Genomic DNA, 18,373 nt, shown 5'->3' on the forward strand with positions numbered 1-18,373 from the left:
AAATAAAATGAAATTAAGCAAACAAAATTAAATTTTTCAATTTAATCAAATTTATTTCTCATAGATTCCATTTTTCCAGGCAGGCGGATACATTTTGGACATAATATGCCAGCTACGCTGACACTCCTCAATAAAAAATAATCCAAAATATATTCTACAGAACATAAATCTTAACACGATAATTGCATTTGAAAAAATTTGGTAAGGTTCGAATTTTCGAGGATGAATCCATTGTGAATTTTGGGAAGGAATTGTGAATGTCTATCCAAAGAATATTCATCTATCTATAGAATTACTTAATTTATTTCTCTACTTAACGAAACAGTGATAACCTTTTGCCTGGAAGTACTCCGTTCTGTAGAATTCCAGCCTGAATATCCTTTAAAGTTGGTAGTCCTTGAATTTGTCCACGTGCCGCAAGTGCTGGCGATGACGAAAGGAACCGTCTTGCAACTTTTTGAATGTCTTCAGCTTGGATTTTTGCTAAAATGAAATTAAATTTTTTAACATTTTTTTATACCCCAAAATATCCTTAAAACTTACCAATAGAATCGATAAAATGCTGTGTCTTCTTTCTCTGTCCATTTGCCAAGACTTGTCTGGCAATATCTTCAAAAACAACAGGCCTAGACTCAAGGTTCATTAATAACATCGATTGCAATTGTGTCTTGGCTCTCTTTAATTCTGTTGGATTTGGTGCTGATGACATATTTACAAGTTCCTTTGTGATAACTTCAACCATATTTCGGACATGAGTTGGTGGAGCACTAGCATGAATACAGAACAATCCAGAATCCATATAAGCGTGATTATAAGCTGTTGCACTGTACATCCAATGATATCTATTGAGAACATTTGTGTAAAGTCTTGTATACATTCCCTTTCCAGGTCCACCAGCTGAGAATGATCCACCGCCACCCATCATGATATTAAGAACACAAGCAGCAATGAAATCGTCATCTTGATGTGAACATCCTTCAAGACCAATCACAACATGAGCTAATTCAGGTAATCCGACTGAAGCATAAATTGGAATTTCACATTCTTCTGTTTTGTGACCGCCTGTATATTGTGCAATTGATGAATCTACTGTATAGGCACCACGATTTTTAACAGGTTCAATTTCCCATGTTGCTTTATTCTCAACAAAATGCTTCTCAACAGCACGAACAAATTCATCATGATTAACGCCGACTCCAGCAACGACCATTCTTTGTGGTGTATGATGATGCTTAAGATATGTTAATAACATATTTCTGTCAATTTTTGGCGCATTTGTTTGTGGACAGAGTTTTGGCAATCCAAGAGTATTATCACGATATGCAGCAGCATGAATCATGTCCATTAAAATTGGTTCTTGTTCTGGTCTCATGTGAAGTGATTCCAATTCAAAAAGAACAGCTTGTCGTGCCATATCAACTTCTTCACTCTTTAATTGTGGACGCATAACAACCTCACCGAGAACTTTCGTCACTTGATCAAGTCCACGACTGTCAGCTGATGCAGCATAAATGAATGTATCTCTTGAAGATTGACAATCACAAATTCCACCATGTTTCTCCAATTCCTTCAATATTATGTCCTTTTCTGGATATTCTATTGTTGAATTGAAGGCCAACTTTTCAAGAAAATGAGCAATTCCACTTGGGTATGCAACTTCATATCGCGGACCAGAATCAATAACAACTCCTATCGTGCAAAATTGACCGAAACGATTTTCTGAGGCAACTCTTAAACCATTGGAAAGGGTAGTGACCCTCGTTTCTTCTTGTTCTTTCCTTACTTGTGCATATTCAACTTGTGGAAGGTCTACAATGTGTAATTAGGGCAAATTAATAAAGGAAACTTTGCACTATCTATTTTTATACCTTTAAGTGGCTCTGTAAGTGGTGGAAATGGTGTAACAATCTCTTTTGAGGGTATATTTGTAGTCGGTCCATCAAGATTGCTTGCACGGCCTGATTTATTACTATCACTAGACTTTTCTGTCGCAAAATTTCTCAAATATCTGAAATTGATTGAAAAAATGTTTAATTTATGTAATAGAGGCCGGAATTGACATGCTACTCACTTATGCTGGTTCCTAAATAAATTGCACGCTGCAATCCTCTTTAAATCTAATCGTAAAGCCATTGTTTTGTTAATTAAAATAGATTCTAATGTGAACTTTTCAACTATGTGTGAGACTTGTATGTGTTGGTGAAATCGAAGCCAACTTCAGGGCAAATATTTGATTTTCAAAAAGTTTTTGGCCGTTATTTTATGAGCGCATTTTGACAAAACATTTAGATTGCAAGCATGTGTAGTTTAGCTATCTAATGGATTTTCATAGGTTCTAAGGAAGTAAATGATGTTTATTATAGCTAATTTATATGAAAGAATCCTGAAAAGAACATTAAATTCTCGAATAAATTCAGATCCAGTAGAAACATGTTGAACAGCAATTAAAGATCGACTGAAAAAGAAGACCCAGAAGTGATTTAAAAGAGCTATTTATTTTTCAAACAAACTTTTTCTGTAAATTTTTTATTTTCAATTTTTGTTTTGTAATTAATTGTAATTGTTATAATAATAAATTTGTCATTTTTCATCATTTTTATAGGTATTTTTATCTTTTTTTTCGATTCAGAAATGCACACACAATAAATTATTTTTATTTATTTTAATTTCCTTCTTATTTTACTTTTTATTTTTATTTTTTTCATCATCTGTTAACTGTGTATTTTTTAATTAACATTTCATCAAGCTTGTCTGCTTTATTTTCACTTTTATTCTCATTAATGATAACGTGGGGTGGTTGGATGTACTGTTTATTTTTTTGTTTGTTAAAATTGTTGTTTTACTGATGTTAAGGTAGGGCTGCATACATTAGAGAGAAAATTTATGTCTGAAAGTCGAATTTTTTTTGTAATCATAAAATTAACAACATTTTTTCTTCATAGCTTTAAATACACAGTTTTATGCTACTTAATAAAAGTAGAAAATCAACTAATTAATTATTATTAATAAGGTAGTTGATCATGCGATAATTTATAGCCTTTTTAAGAACTTTAATTTTATTATATTTACAAAAAATATCATCTTTAGATTTTTGTAAACTTTTTATTTTAATAGGATTAGTTAGGGATGTGATGTTGCTGAATTTAGGGATGTATGGCTTGCTACTGTTGGTTGATCTCTAGAAAGTGGTATTCTATAGCAACACACTGCTGTTATGCTCACTTGTTGATGTCAGGAAACCGTCACAGCTTCGACTCAACAACATCACGTTTCTGTAACATTTTGGCTGCAACAAGACAGTGGCATCATAATACCCGAGGTGAAAATTTGACATTATGTCGGTTGACTAATGACATTTTCTTGGGAACGTTCCGTAAAATATGTCATTGGTCGACCTTAGGTCTAGTCTCACTCGGTATAATGTTGCACCTTTCTAGTAGATTTAAAGCTCTAAAAGCTTAAATAAAGCAATTTTATAGCAAATTTCAAAATATTTCGATCAATTGCTTTAATCTCGATGTTGACTAGGATTTTGTAAGGTCGTCAACTTGAGTCGACTCAACTCCATATCAAATTAGAGTCGACTTCAAGCTCTGCTTTTAAGTTCACTTCAAACGAGCCAAACAGAACCACAAAACATCGACTTTTAGAGAATTAACAGTTCCAATAGCAATCCATTAGATAGCTACTCCAACTCCATCAACATCCCATCCCTTTATTCGCTTTAGTTTTAGAGTTTTTAATAAATTTTGAAGAACTTTTTATTAAGTAATGTTTTTTTTTGCTTATGAAACCTTCATTAAAATTTAATTTTGTTCATTTATAAATAGGTATAAGATGGGAAATATTTGTGTTAATTAATGTATAGAAAGATAATTTTTTTAAATATAAATTGAAATTTCATTCGAAAAAACTTTTCATTTTTATTGAACTTGAATTTGTGTAAATTTTATTAAATTTCTTGCTTTAACTCACATCATTTGTAGTGTATCCGTGTAAAATTTTTAACAGTGCATACATGTCTTTTGAAAAAATAAATTATCTTATTCTTTTTTTGTTGTGTATATGGTTTGAAAAAGTTCTGTCCTTACAACAATGTTTTAAGAAAATAAGGAACAAGATACGAGCAAAAATGAAAACTTTCACCGCATGTGAGAACAAAAACAGCATGTGAATTTATACTTTTTTGCAGTTTTTCAGGAGGAATCGAGGATGTTTATGTGAAAAAACAGATAAATTAGAAAATATTACATCAGATGATGTACGATCTTGGTTAAATTTATCTTTTTGGGACTTGCATGATTGGATCTTTTGAGTTCTTTATTGCCATCTCTTTCTTCTTCTATGGCTGTAATTTAAACCTTACATTGGCTTCTCATGTTAAGTTTGAACTTTCGAGACTTCAATTTAAGCAAGAATAATGAGTTTTGAATGCTTATGTCCCTCATTGACAAATTAAGATTTGTTCCAAATCTCTAAATCTTCAAGATCCTCCTGAATCTGCTCACTTCTTAAATTTAGAAAGGCGCAAACATTTTACTTTTTAATTTTTCGAGTTGCAATTTTGTACTTTTTAGATTTTTATATTTCTGATGATACAACCAAGCAATTTTGAGCCGATAAATTGAAATTTGTTTGTAGTTAATTGGGGAATTGGCATTACTTCGGAGTGCTATTCGAAGTTAAGTTCCGATCTGATAATTTTTGAGTAATTCTTTAGACAGCAAACTCCAATATTGGAAGATTTCAAATATATTTGACATCCATTCTCAAGATTACAACATGTGTACCCAAAGTGTTTTGAACTAATTCACGTACCCGAATTGAACATTGTATTTGCTGAGGCATTGTTACGACGCCACATTAACCATATGACGCGCAATTGCCCCTGACGAATAATTGTGGCACTTGAGGTCTAAAGAAAATGTCTAAAGTCTATTCGACTATAGACAATTACATGAATATAAACCGTCAAGTCTCCATAGAGATCAAGAACATTGAATCCTCATCAATCTATACCCTCATGACAAATCATGATCTTTTATGACTCCATATTCATTAAACTTATGTCCTTAACTTTCTAATGTTTTCATTTCCCAAGATTCAATATAAATATCACATCCTTCAGGGACAATTCTGATAACATTATAATCTAATTTTATATTTGTAGCACTCGAATTAATGCCATGATTCCCATTGGAGTTGAATTTATAGCTTATATTGTGCGCTGTTGCAATATTTGAATTTATGTAGCACAAAGTTTAGAAAGAAACATATGAGAAAGAAGCAGTGCTGTAAAGTTTTGTGAAAAATTGCAATAAATTTTACTTCTTTTCTTCTCATGTAAGCTTTTCCTCATAAAAAGCTCCGTCGTGTGCTTAAAATAAATTTTCCCTCGGAAACTTCATCGCTTTTTCTTGTGTTTTAAAAAATTTAGTAACTGCATTTATGCTTTAATCTTAATTAACTTTTTTTTTGTGATTTTTTAGTGTCAACCTTTTTTTTCATCATGTTAGAAATAACGAAATGTCTTAAAATGTAGTAAGCAATAGAATTTGTTTTGTAGAGCATTTTTTGTGTTATTTAAAAATGACTTAATTATAGTTTTTCATATCAATATCCTTAATTATTCATTTAGAAAGAGAAATTCCTTCTACCGTTCATTCCTTTGTTGCTGGACAATTTCTTGTGGTTTTGTAGATTTTGGTGTTTATTGAGACTTTCCATTCAATTTTCATGAATTAAGACAAACTTAGTCTTTGACTAAATCAGTCAAATTCATCTTAAGATTAAAATGAATGGAAAAGTCTGTATTAGTTCCAATGGATATAGATTCAAAAATCATAAGTTGGAGTTTTTTGCAACATTTTCAATTCAAAGATCCAGAAACTTAGAAAATTTTCATTTGATGAAAATCAAAGAATCTGAATCTTGATTTATTCTCAACTATTACTTCTATACTTCCTTGAATCAGTTACTTCAGCAATTTGATCTGAGTTTTTTGAGGCATTCTTAAGTTTTATGTTCTTCATATTCTAAAACCTTCATTATCTTTAGAGTTAGAAGTTCTTTAAACTCAATTTACTCTAATTAAGTCTTATCTGCAAAGAGCCTGATCAAGACAAACTTTCACAATCCAGACAGTATCTTGATTAAGTAAACCATAAAATACTCAAACCTCAACAAACACTGAAGTAACTTGTTCAACTTCCAACCAGGATCGATAACATTCAATTCGTCCATAAATCATTTCTCTTCATAATTTTCATTAATTATCAAATGTTTTTTACTTTATTTTTTTATGATTATTATTTTATCACAGAAATTTCAAATGAAACGGAAGCAGAAACGAAGAACGTTTTCTTTTGTCTAATGGCGGCGATGGCATATAATTATTATTATACTTATTATTATCATTATTATTCATATTGAAATAGACGACGAATAAAAAAAGAGGAGAGGAAATTTTTCATTATACCTATGTACTTATAACTTTTTCCCATCACTCCTGATGCTGATTTGTGTTCGATGGCCTTGTGGTGAATTTTTGTCAGAACTTGTTGCTGATTTTGACTTTGGATTAGCTTTTTTGAGAAGATTCAATATTCTTCTGGATTATGGATTTAAATTTCATCAACAGCGACATTTTAATCACTGCAATCAGTTCTAATGGATTATAATCAGCTACTGAAATTCCTAATTATCTCAAACAACCTAATCATCCTACTTACATACTCAGTAAATGTTAACATTTCACATGAATATTTAACTATGTGATAAAGGTGAAATCCTTCAAAGGTCAAAAGCTGAAAAGTCCCATCAGGATTAAGAATCTGACAAAACTCACCAAAAGGACTTATCCTCATAAGCGCAAAAATTAACAACGAACGAAACTTTTACCGCATGAAAGAATCTTTCAACCCATCATCAATAAAACATGTTGTGTGTTTTTGAGAGGAAGCGAGAAAGGATGGATGGATAAAAAAAAACAGCAGAGGCTCAGCAGACTGATGCGGCGTAAGAAAATTGACTTTGAGAATCTCTCTCGAGATAAAGAAGCAATCACGAGGAAGAGAAAAAAAAAACAAAGTTTTATAATTAAAGATTTTTATCGAAGTTTTTTTAAGCCTCAGCGTCTACATGAGAGAATTGTTTGGATTAGTTTTGGGATGTGGATTTAGTAACGCATTTTCTGATTCTTTGGGTCTCTGGGAGATAAATTGGAGTGACAGTTCAAGTAGTTTTGAAGCTCAATTCTTCTAAAGTTTATATTAAGGATCCTTTGCAATTTTGGGTTAAGTGCTGCGACCCTAAAATCAATGAATATCAAGAAAGCATGACTTCCAGCATTCAAAGAAGGAAGGAAGAGCCCGCTGATCCCTGAAAGATTACATCCTTGATATTTAAGGATTAACTCTCATTTGATTGATAATCAAAAGCAATTAACAGAATCGCTCATAAATGAACAGTAGCTAGAAACTAAATTTGTGGCTGTCGACCACAAAAGCTGAAATTCTTATCCATCCATCCCTCCTCAAGATGAAAATTAGTCATTAATTTTTAATTATTTTAAAACCATGGTGAAGAAGTAATGTAAAAAGTCTGAGGAATTAACAGCGCCTTGAGGCTTTTTCCGCAAAAGAAAAATCTCCGAATGAAAGGATTTCCATTGTTCAATAATTAATTAAAATTCCATTGATTTTCATCCATCGTCGATTGAGAAAAAGCTTTAACTACTTAACGCAATAAATTCCGCATGATTTTTCATTTTATTCCTTAGGATTTTTTTTTTCTTATTTCTTTTAGGACTTAATAGACATCCAAACTTGAGATTTCCGTAATCACGAAAAAATTGCAGATTCTCAAAGTTTTCCTTCTGGAAAAATTAATGATAGTTTATGCAATTCAATGATTTATTTCTTCATCTTTTGAAATTTTAATTTAATTTACAATAGATTCTTCTTTTTTTGTTTGTTAGAGTTATGATTAATTATAGTGTAAATTTTGCTGAACTTGTTTTTTTTTGAATTTTTTTATATCTTCATATCTTCCTAAATATATTGACGGATTAGAAATATTAGCTTAAAATTTGCTATTTATTAAATTTTTTTTTAACTTTCAATTCACTTGTTTTTTTGTAGATAAAAATTTATAAAAGAAAAGCTGTTGGAAAATTCTCAAAGTCATTTTGGGAAAGTTTTTATGAGATGTTGTATTAAAAGCTTTAGGTAAGCTTAGTTTTGCGTCAGAGGATGATCTGCAAAATCTTACAATTTTCATGTGAAAAATGTCGTTGTTTTTCTTCTTCGGAATGGTCGCTATGGCATGTCTGCATGTGCCTTAAGAAGCTGAATGCCCGAGTGACGCAAATGATTAAGGCTCAACGATGAAACTTCAAAGGCTTCACTAAATCCACTTCATTTACACTTAATAGAAATCACCTTAATTTGGTAGCCATGTGGACACCCAAAGCAAGCTACTTCCATTTGGTGTTGAATTTGACTTAGCTGAACCTTTAAGATTCTATGAAGCCTTCTTCATTTGTGTCGATCGGGGAGTTAGATTCCATGATTATTCTGGCGATACATTCAGTATTTACTAGGAATAACATGAATGAAACCCACAATGCTTCATCCTTAAATTCTACTGTCTGTAATCCATACAAAAACATTATTTTAAGTGTGTATAAATCCATTCATGGAAACTGGAAGCATCTCAATTGCAAACTTTCTCAAAACAACTTTCAACATTTCCCATCCATAAATTTTCCCAATGACTTTCTTTAATTTAATTTAATATAATTACAATATCATCTTTAACTTTAATTAACTTTTATCTTATTATTTTGATTTTGAAGAGTAGAAGAAAAAGCAACAAACATTCAATTTAATGAATTTCTCTTTTAAGTAATAAAGAATCTCTCATTTTTTTCAAATCCTTACAATATATATTTTTTCTAACTTTTCAGATATTTCTTTTTATTTCTCAATGAAGGGCATGAATGGGAAGCATTGAAGAAAATATAAAAAAAAGTTTTTCAACTCAATTAAAATAAGATACAGTATAGTAGTAGAAATAGGAATTACATCAATCGTAAGAAGAAACTCTTTGCAAAGTCCCAAGTCTCGAGAATATAATTAAGTTGAAAATCTTTTTAATTTACAGAGTTGGTGGAATGAGTTTGTTGATCTGTCTAATGAGATTAAGGGTTTTGTTCTAGTTCATGCTGATTGGCATGGAGTTTATAGATTTTGAATCAAGATTGAGCAGAACTCGAATTTTATAATTCGGCATATGAGTCGACTCCGAATTCTGGATTTGAGACTTAAGCAATTAGGGTTGAACTTTAACTCATTTCATGTCAAGTTCCACAAAATTGCAGTTTATCACTATACGTAAGGTCAATTAATCGTCCTCTGTTACACTATGGAGGATATCATTTGAAAAGTCTTGAATTTCGATTTCATGATTGACTTCTTGCTCTATGAACTCAAAAGTTCAAACTATCCATGACCAAGAACAAGTCACAACTGACCACAAAAGCTTGACAAAAGAACTTCAGAAATTCCGAAGAAAATTTCAAAACTGAACTAAAATTCAAAGATTCAAGCTAGAATTCATAAAATTCTTCAAACTCAAGCCACAACTCTGAAACTTTCACAATTAATTAACTTCACCATTCGTTCATTGACAACTCATTGGTTTGTGTTTTATGTTTTAATTAAAAAATGCTTTCAACAAACATTTTGAGTGAATTTTTTATATTTTTTTGTTTTTCTCATTTTTGCTATTAACTTGATTAGGTTTATTAGGTCATTTATTCTTATTTTCCTTATATGATTCACTTCATTGTGTAATACATAATTTTTTATATACCATTTTTTGTATATTGTATTAATCGGTTTTTTTGGTGTTTTGTATTGCTTAAATACTTAATTCGATTACAATCCTCACTCGACTGACTGACTGACTTTGATTTTTTTTCTTACTTAATGAGAGAGCCATTCCTTGCTCAATTAATTAACGTCACTATTTTCTCATCTCATTTTTCTATTTTTTTCCATCTCGTCGTTTCCCTCAACTCATCCACCCTCAACTTTTTCCTTCACCATTTGCTACTGACTCAATGATATTCATCCAGCCTTGGCATTTTCTCGAAGCTAATTGAAATTTCATGAAAATTTAGTCTGATTGGAAATAAAAGGATAAAGAATCGATACGGAAAAAAGAGAAACACTAATCTTTAATTCAATTTTCATGTGAATTCATGGGATGGATTTTTCCTAATTTACGAAAAATTTTCCAAATCATGAAATAGGAAAAGGAGCTTTATGACAAAAATAATCAAGTGAATGAAATTGAAAATTAATTTTGCAAAAAGCTTTTCGGATGTCTTGTGTCTTTGCATAGCTTCTTCTTCTTATTTACTGTAGTTTTTCTGTAGAGCCATTCATTACTGATGTCTGGTATTTTGGAGGATATATTTCACGAAAAGCTCAATAACTTTACAGTTTGGATGAGACAGCAAGAAGTGATGAAGACATCATAAGTGAACGACCCCAGTAAAATAGCTGTTGAAGCATATAAATTGATTGAATCCATTTATGCTCAATTTATGTGTGACTTTCAAATAAAAATTGAATTTTCACAGCTATTGGAATGTAGAATGTCATAAATTTCAAAAAATCCCAGACATAGTGCCTTCAATTTATCTCAAAGTTCCAGCTAAAATCCATTCATTTTATTCAAGCTCTGTATCTGTGTATCTCACTTAATTTCGATATGCTGACGTAGATTGTTCGTGTAACTCGCTTGAATAGGAATAGAAATAGCAATGCTAACAAAAAAATGTTTGGATGAAGATAAATTAGACAGTATGAGGGGTTAATGCTTCTTCAAAGACATAGAAAAGTTCACAATTCCAACATGTGACATGTTTGAGGATTTTAATGTTGCATGTCGTTGAGGTCGAAGTTTGTCATGTCACATGCAACAAATTGTTGCAAAAAAAAGAGTCGAGTCTTTTGTCTCAAGACACAATGTAAGCAACGAATGGTAAGAGAAAGTTTGCAAAAGACAAACATCCTCCCGTACTTTACACAGCTTTAATTCACAGTAATAAAGTTTATTGAGGAAGCTGTGCATGCTTCTTGTTTCTCACAATTTTCCTTTTCCTTTCCTTTTTTCATTGCGGAAACGTCATCAAAATATATCTTAAGAATTAGATTGTTTCTGTATTTTCCATTCTAAGTCGAGAGCTTCATTCACTACATGGAGGGAAATATTGTATAGAATTGAGAACGATAAAAGCTAGGAGAAAATGAAAGTCTGGTGTTATCCGTTCGCAGATGTATTAGCTTTCAAACATGCCACACGTATCTTCTTGCTTCTTTTTCTCCCCTTAGCTTAATTCAATTATGTGAATTTTCTTTTCCAGCTTGTCGTCTTTATACTCGTTCCTTGTTGCTATCTGTACATTACAGTGTGTATGTTTAGATGTATGGATTGTTTACAAGATTATATATGTATATAAGTTTAGTTCTCTTTTAAAAGCTGGTTATAAAAAATATCTGGAAGATGTAACCACCTCTGCATCATGCACATTACTGTTACATTAAACAGAGACTTTATCTTATCCTCTTCATGATTCTTTTGAGTTTATTATATGCAGTTACGATAGAAATTCCCAACACACACCTTTCAATTGAGCTTTATGCTATTAAATTTTCTTCTTTATGATAGTTATCGAGGAAATATATACTCGGGAATTATTCGAATGATAAATTTACTTTACAAATATATCAAATATCATAAAAATTCGAATGAAAGGATTTGGAATTAAGTTTAAAATTTTATCTAGATTTTAATGCGCATTTATATTGAGTTTTGGGTTATTATGGCTGGAAATTGAGGATTTTATGGTTGTTTATGTTTGATTTTAGGATACAATAATTACTAGACATGATCAAAACATCATAAATCCTCCAGACTGTCGTCACAACCCCTAATAGACAAAGAACATACTCTCGAGAGCTTGCTCACCTTATATAGACTAGATGAGCATCCTCGTGAGTATTACTCTCAGCATAATGAGTCTGCTAGGGATACATCAACCCTAATAATCCAAATTTAAATGCGCTTCAATTGGGAACCCCTCATATAATTTAATGGGAGATAAAAAGTTGCTGTCGATACACGTATAGTTGAGAGAATAGTAGAAACAGGAATAAAAATTGAAGCCAGATGGAAGCAGGGAAGTAAACAAAATCGTAAAATCGTTTCATTTCTTTTATACAATAATATATTTATATCTATAGTGAGTGTTCATCTTCATAAGGATGTCGAATTTGAAATAAATAATGATAAAATTTCCTTTATGGAACTAAAATTTCTCGATGTTTTTTTCTGTAATTCTATTGAATCATCTCATCTGCTTTTATGTTATTACTTCTTTTTTTACAAATTTGACTTGATAAACAATAAAAGAACGGATTTTTATCATTTGAGTATGAAATAAAATGAAACTTTTCAGACATCGCTAAGTAGAACGGTATGTAAAACTTAATCGCCACCGAGACTCAGCGCCTGCACGATTCTGGGATCTGCCTTACTTCCATCTCTAAACTCCTCCAACGTTAAACGGTCATCGTGATTCTTGTCCATCTGATCAAATATTTTATCGACTCGCTTCTGTGGCGTATTTTCATCCTCTGTTGCTGGTTGTTGACCCTAATTATTGCAGATAAAAAAGGGAAAAAAATTGTTAATCGAGCATTTTTATTAGGGAAGAATTTTAATTTGCTGTTGCTGCTTATTTCTAAGTAAAAAAGATGCGAGGAGTTAAAAACGGAAGTAAAGTAAATAAAACTTTTCATCTGCCATTTATTGCTCTCATTTCCTCAAACAAAACGTCGAATGGAAGGAGAAAAAAGTTTTTTTTTCACGCTCATTGAAGCTTTCGTTCATCAAGTTTAACTTTTTCTGTATTTTTATTTTCTTGATTAGGGTGCTCGATGTGCACTTTCGGATTTTTGTGAAAATAAAAGTTCTGATGAAGTAAGCAAAAGTTTTATTTGAACAATAAGATAGAATCAGATGCGTATCTGAAGGATTTTTTGGGAACGCACAATAATATCGGAATTGCGGGGATGGAGAGGTAAGCTCAATATTTTAAGGTTAATTCGAAGATCTCTTCTTGGAATTTTTCCAATATTTAGGAAAGTTCCATTGAAATTTTCAATCTGTAAAGGGGATTTTGACTTCTTTGAAGCCAAACTAGTCTTTGTATCACAAAATTAAGCTTCCTAGGCCCTTTATTGACTTTTCTAAATACATCCCTGAACATAAGTTAGTCGAAGACACGTGTACATAAAGATTTGAGAATGACAACTTTATCTGGCAACAACTTTATTAAGGAAGTAATACAATAGCAATAAAGTAGAACCATCTAAAGAAATCTGTCTAAAACCCCTAATTTCCCCTTACTTTCTCTATGTATGAATGAAAATTCGAAACATTTTTCCTGCGTTTTTCACATTCTCTTAACTTTTTCATCATTCCATCCCCTTTTTTATTTCCTTTAATACTTTTGAACAATTCCTCATTCCTCCTACTTTTAGTTGCCATTACGTGATGCAATTGTCGATAGAGAAATTTTCCTCACGATGATTTTTACGATTGCAATAAATCGAACAAAAGTTTTTTTAAAAAATAGAAGGAAACGGGATGAAAAGTTGGATAGCGCGATGAGGAAGAAAACAAATTGTTTAATTATGTAAAATAGAATTTTAAGAGATTTATTTCTATGAGTTTTGGAACGAAAAAAACTCATTTTACAGGAAAGTTTTTTAAAAGGATTTGCTCATTTATTTTAATTGCACTTTTCGTCATTTTATGGCTTCAACTGGTACAATTATTATGCAATAAAGGTTATACCTTCATAATGCTTAGGGATTAATTGTTTGAAATAACTTCCACTCATAACTGCTTTTTTCCCGGCGAATTTTGGAGGTCATAACTGTTAAAACTCCTTAAAAACAAATTTTGTTGAAAAAGACGCCCAAAAGAGCAAGCCTGCATCATTGTATTAACTATAAGTGATAACCGAAAACTGCAGGCTTGTGTATCTAATAAGCAGGAATTGCAGGCCTGCAGTTTTTGGCCGAATCCTAAAAATAACGACTATCCTTCAAATATGAGGATTCTTATTGGAACAGTGAACGAAATGAACATCAGCATGAAAAATCATTAATTCCGTTAATGAACAAAATTATCATTTTAATGATCAAACTTATAATCCTCATCAGAAATTTCCCATCATTCAAAACGAAATTTTTATGATGACATAATCACTTTCGTCCCTTTCATTCTTCATTTGCTTCGTTAATATTTTCCGTACCCAAACTCAAAATGACGCGAAAGACGAAGAAAAATGGGAATAAAGTCGAAGAAGTAACGACAAAAAAAAAGCATTTTTGTTGTGTCATCAAAAAATTGTCCCAATTATAAAATGAATTGCTTTTGAACTTCATTCAGTGTTAAAGATGAGCAAAAGAGCGAGTCAGATCCCATGAAATTTTCTTTATAAACAGCTATAATAAACGCAATACAATGCTGTAGCATCAACAAAACGTCATAAACTCTCAACTGTCAAAGTACTTTTTGAGTTATTTTTTTGCTGTAGTATCTGAGATACAATAATGGGTAGCAGGGGTGGAAATGATTAGTTATGAAATTTATGATGCATAGGAGGAACCGGAAGATTTTTTTATATCTAGAAAGTGGCAAAGAAGCTTGTTTTCTATTGATATGGCACAGTTCAAGGACCTCTAAATTGAGTCTCAACCCCTCACAAAAAGATGATGAATTTTTGAGGCATATCCACTTAGAATCTTCTTCTTTATTTCTCAATTCCATTTATTCGGATGAAAAGTCAGAAAAGGGAAACCTCCATTATTTAATCTTCATCATTACTTTTATGTCAGTGACTTCTTATTACTTCTTTTTTTTTGAAAAATTGTTGATTAATTTTTCTAGAGATGGCAACAAATTATCTTCTTGGTTTTGTGTCAAACCAAGCTCAAAAAAGTTTTCCTCGTATGCTTTATGATGTAATGTATGGGATCTAGAATGAAATAGCATAGAAGAGGAGATGTCTTGTTTTTGTGGCACTTTTAAGTGAATTTTGTTTGAAGTGGCAAATAACAAGAACTTTTGGAATGTTTGAGATTAAGTGCTGCAAATTTTCAACAATTTAATTTGTACTAAATTGAAAGTTATGACTTATTAAATTTATTAATATCTTGATCAAGGACATAAATTATTCCATTTTTAATCTAAAACTTTTCCCACAACTCTTTCATTTTATTGAGAAACAAAAGTTAAGAATGAAGAAACTTTCATGTTAAATATCCATTATCAGAAGGCAATTTCTTTAAAATAATCATGAGGATTAGCTTTTTACTTTCAAATGATGGCTGCTGTATAGAAACATCTTTATGTACTAAAACAAGAACGAACGGCTTGAGCGAAACTTTTTTATTCTTCTTTATTTCATAATTTGAAAATTTTCTTCGTGTTGCTGCTTGTTGTGTCTTGAAAAACAAAAATTTATTTATATTTCATGAGTTGAGAGACTTAAGATATAGAAATACACTTTTAAAAAATTGTGTTTATTGCTGAGTGCTTAAATGGTCTTAGCTGTGGATAGACTGGTGTAAATGGAACAATAATCAATTGTTTTGTACTTCTACTAAGTTCAAGGAGTTTGATCTTCTACTATGACTTGGTTAGTCAAGATATTCTCTGCATTACACTGCTGTATCCTGAAGGGATATCAGGGAGCAGCTTATCATGTGCACACTAGAGCACCTGTTGAAGAACTACCTCCTATTAGAACTGGATGATAGACACTGTGTCTAAGTTTTTGACATAGATCCATAACAGCGACCTAACAGTTATTCCAAATATACCACTTGTATAATTAGGGATTAAAAGTAGATCCCTAGCAATCAGCCATTTTAATTCACTTCAAAAAAATCAGCAATTTCATTTAGTAACTTAATTTTCAGTCGTGAAACTCAAATTGTTACAAATTCACAGCACAAACAAGCCTTCTTCATCTCAGTCCACAAACATTATAGGGGTAAAGAAACTAAAATGTATAAATTGAAGCTAATCCTATATCATGAAAACCAACAACCAGCAATTTTCCTTCTTCATACTTTTTAAAAAAAAACTCCTTTCCTTTTTTCTTTGCCTCATATTTACCCTTTGCCACTTGAATAGCTCTTTATAGTAAGAGCGGAAAACAATTAAGGAACGAGGATTGTTTCAATAAAATTGTTTGCAAAATGCGAAACACAAAATGGTAGATGAAAAGTTAAGTGTGTCGGAGAGAGCGAAAAACTATTGTAAATGGAAGTACTTACCACCATCTGATAAATTGCATCCACAATATTGTACATTTCATCGCGGGTTATGAAGCCATCATTGTCCACATCATATAATCTAAATGCCCCTGTAGATTGTGATAACATACACACACATATTCAGTATGGATAGTAGTTTATATAGTTTGGTATTTTTTTAATTTGTATGTCCGAAAGGATTGACAATTGATTTTTTTTGGATGGCAAAAAATTCGAGCTCAGATTTTGATGTTTAAAGTGCATATTCTGCTTCCACTGATCAATATAAAAAGCAATTTCATATAAAGCTTTTAAATTTTATGACCGAGCAAGAATATGCACGACTTTCATCAAAAAATAACCCAAGAACATATTGAAAGAATATCAAAACAGATCTACATCTATAAAGATAGACACAGAAGATTAAAAAGCTCTCGTACGACGAAAGCTGTAACATTGGCATCAACTCTAAATGTACTGTTTACGATAAAATATAAAAAATATAAATGAAAATAGCCAACATCACAAAAAAAGACGATAGTTTTCCTCTATCATTATTATTATGACAGTACATATTGAAATAGATATAGACAAAGATAGATATTATAAAAGAAAAGAAAGTACATTGAGCAGAAAAAAGGACAGAAATTGATGTAGAAAAATAAATTGATTTTTTTGCTTATCATCCAAAGATTTTTGTTCATTCACATTTTTGTTTTGGAGGGGTTTAATCAAGGAATGGGCACAAGTGCTATTGCGTGAAGAGGAAATTAAAAAGTTCATAATCAAAAACTTAAAAGGTCATGCGTGCGTAAAGAAATTTATTGAGAAAATCGAAAATAAGCTATTGCATGAATATATTTCATACTATGGTGACATATCTTAATCAGCTAAGGTACGGGAATTGGGGAATTTACTGCTAGTAACTATATATTTGATAAAAGTTTGAAGACTTTATTGCCTTGATAGGAGACATACCCTAAGTCACAAAAATCTAGATCTGAGCTCAAATTTAGCTTTTTGTTGACTCAGGATATGGAGCTGAATATATACTAAGATATATCACCGTTATTTTCTCATTACAGCACAGCCGATACCAAAACTAGATCCTAATTCCCATAAAATTAGTAACTAGTAACATAAGCTTTAGTAAAAGCAATAAAAGTTCACATCAATACCAAAGTGTCCACTCCAAGATTTTCTTAAGATATAAAAAAATTTTGTGAATATCCAAAAGTACGTCAATAAAAGCGGAACCAAGGAAGCGAAAAACATAGATAATCATAATTTCTCTTTCAAAAATTTTAATTATAAAAAACACTTAAAAAGTTCCATCAGATATTATCAATCGTTTTTGTTTCATAACAGTCATTGTGTCTCGTTATTCTTATTCATGAACAATGTGATAAGGATGAATGATAAATGGATATAAAATAAAGACAATGAGCTATAATGATGAGCCATTTAACAGTTAGAAACAATATAAAATGTATATATAGGTTTAAATAATTTTTATAGTTACAACAAGTAACAGACATAAGAATACTTAAATTATAAAAGCGCATTTTCCATCTTTGTATCTTAAAGACTTGACTTTGAGCTAAAGCTTTGAATTTTATCTTTTTTAAGGAGACAACAGCTGTCATATTAAATATATACCCGAGAAGAAGCCTCCAATAGAATATCAAATGTCCCCTTGAGTCATTCCAATTTTAACACAAAATCTAAATCTAGATTTAAAGGACATCCATAAAAATCTAAAAATAAAACATCATATCCTTCAAATCATCCATCTAAATGCTCAATCAGACAGTCTGTCGAGCACCAAAAGCTCTTCTATCAACTAGAAGAACACCCTTGTGAAAGTAACAGGATAAGATAGATAAATAAAGATAACAAAGATGCTTAATGGAAAATGCAATAAAATGGTGATGAGCTTGAGTTTCAAGTACTCTTAAAGGAAC

General features: G+C 31.2%; 2 protein-coding genes across 2 annotated transcripts in view; both read right to left on the minus strand.

Annotated features, from left to right (window-relative positions):
- Positions 1-27: 27 nt before the first annotated feature.
- LOC139087827 (mitochondrial-processing peptidase subunit alpha) lies at positions 28-2,205 on the minus strand. Its single transcript, XM_070636747.1, has 4 exons — positions 2,072-2,205; positions 1,869-2,008; positions 544-1,809; positions 28-483 (listed from the first exon to the last, which is right to left on the minus strand). Exons 1-4 carry the CDS (start codon positions 2,131-2,133, stop codon positions 314-316), a joined length of 1,638 nt encoding a protein of 545 aa, XP_070492848.1. The 5' UTR covers positions 2,134-2,205; the 3' UTR covers positions 28-313.
- Positions 2,206-2,529: 324 nt separating this feature from the next.
- LOC139087719 (frequenin-2) overlaps positions 2,530-18,373 on the minus strand; it is a 61,141-nt gene continuing 45,297 nt past the window's right edge. The window contains exons 6-7 of the mRNA XM_070636615.1: positions 16,431-16,519; positions 2,530-12,729 (exon numbers count right to left, since the gene is read on the minus strand). Coding sequence (XP_070492716.1) covers positions 12,562-12,729; positions 16,431-16,519 — 257 coding nt within the window. The 3' untranslated portion in view covers positions 2,530-12,561. The remainder of the gene's footprint in view (positions 12,730-16,430; positions 16,520-18,373) is intronic.

Source organism: Chironomus tepperi, unplaced genomic scaffold (genome assembly GCF_022539635.2).
Source record: "Chironomus tepperi strain 1889 unplaced genomic scaffold, CSIRO-AGI_Ctep_v1 contig_137, whole genome shotgun sequence".
Classification (NCBI taxonomy): Eukaryota; Metazoa; Arthropoda; class Insecta; order Diptera; family Chironomidae; genus Chironomus; species Chironomus tepperi.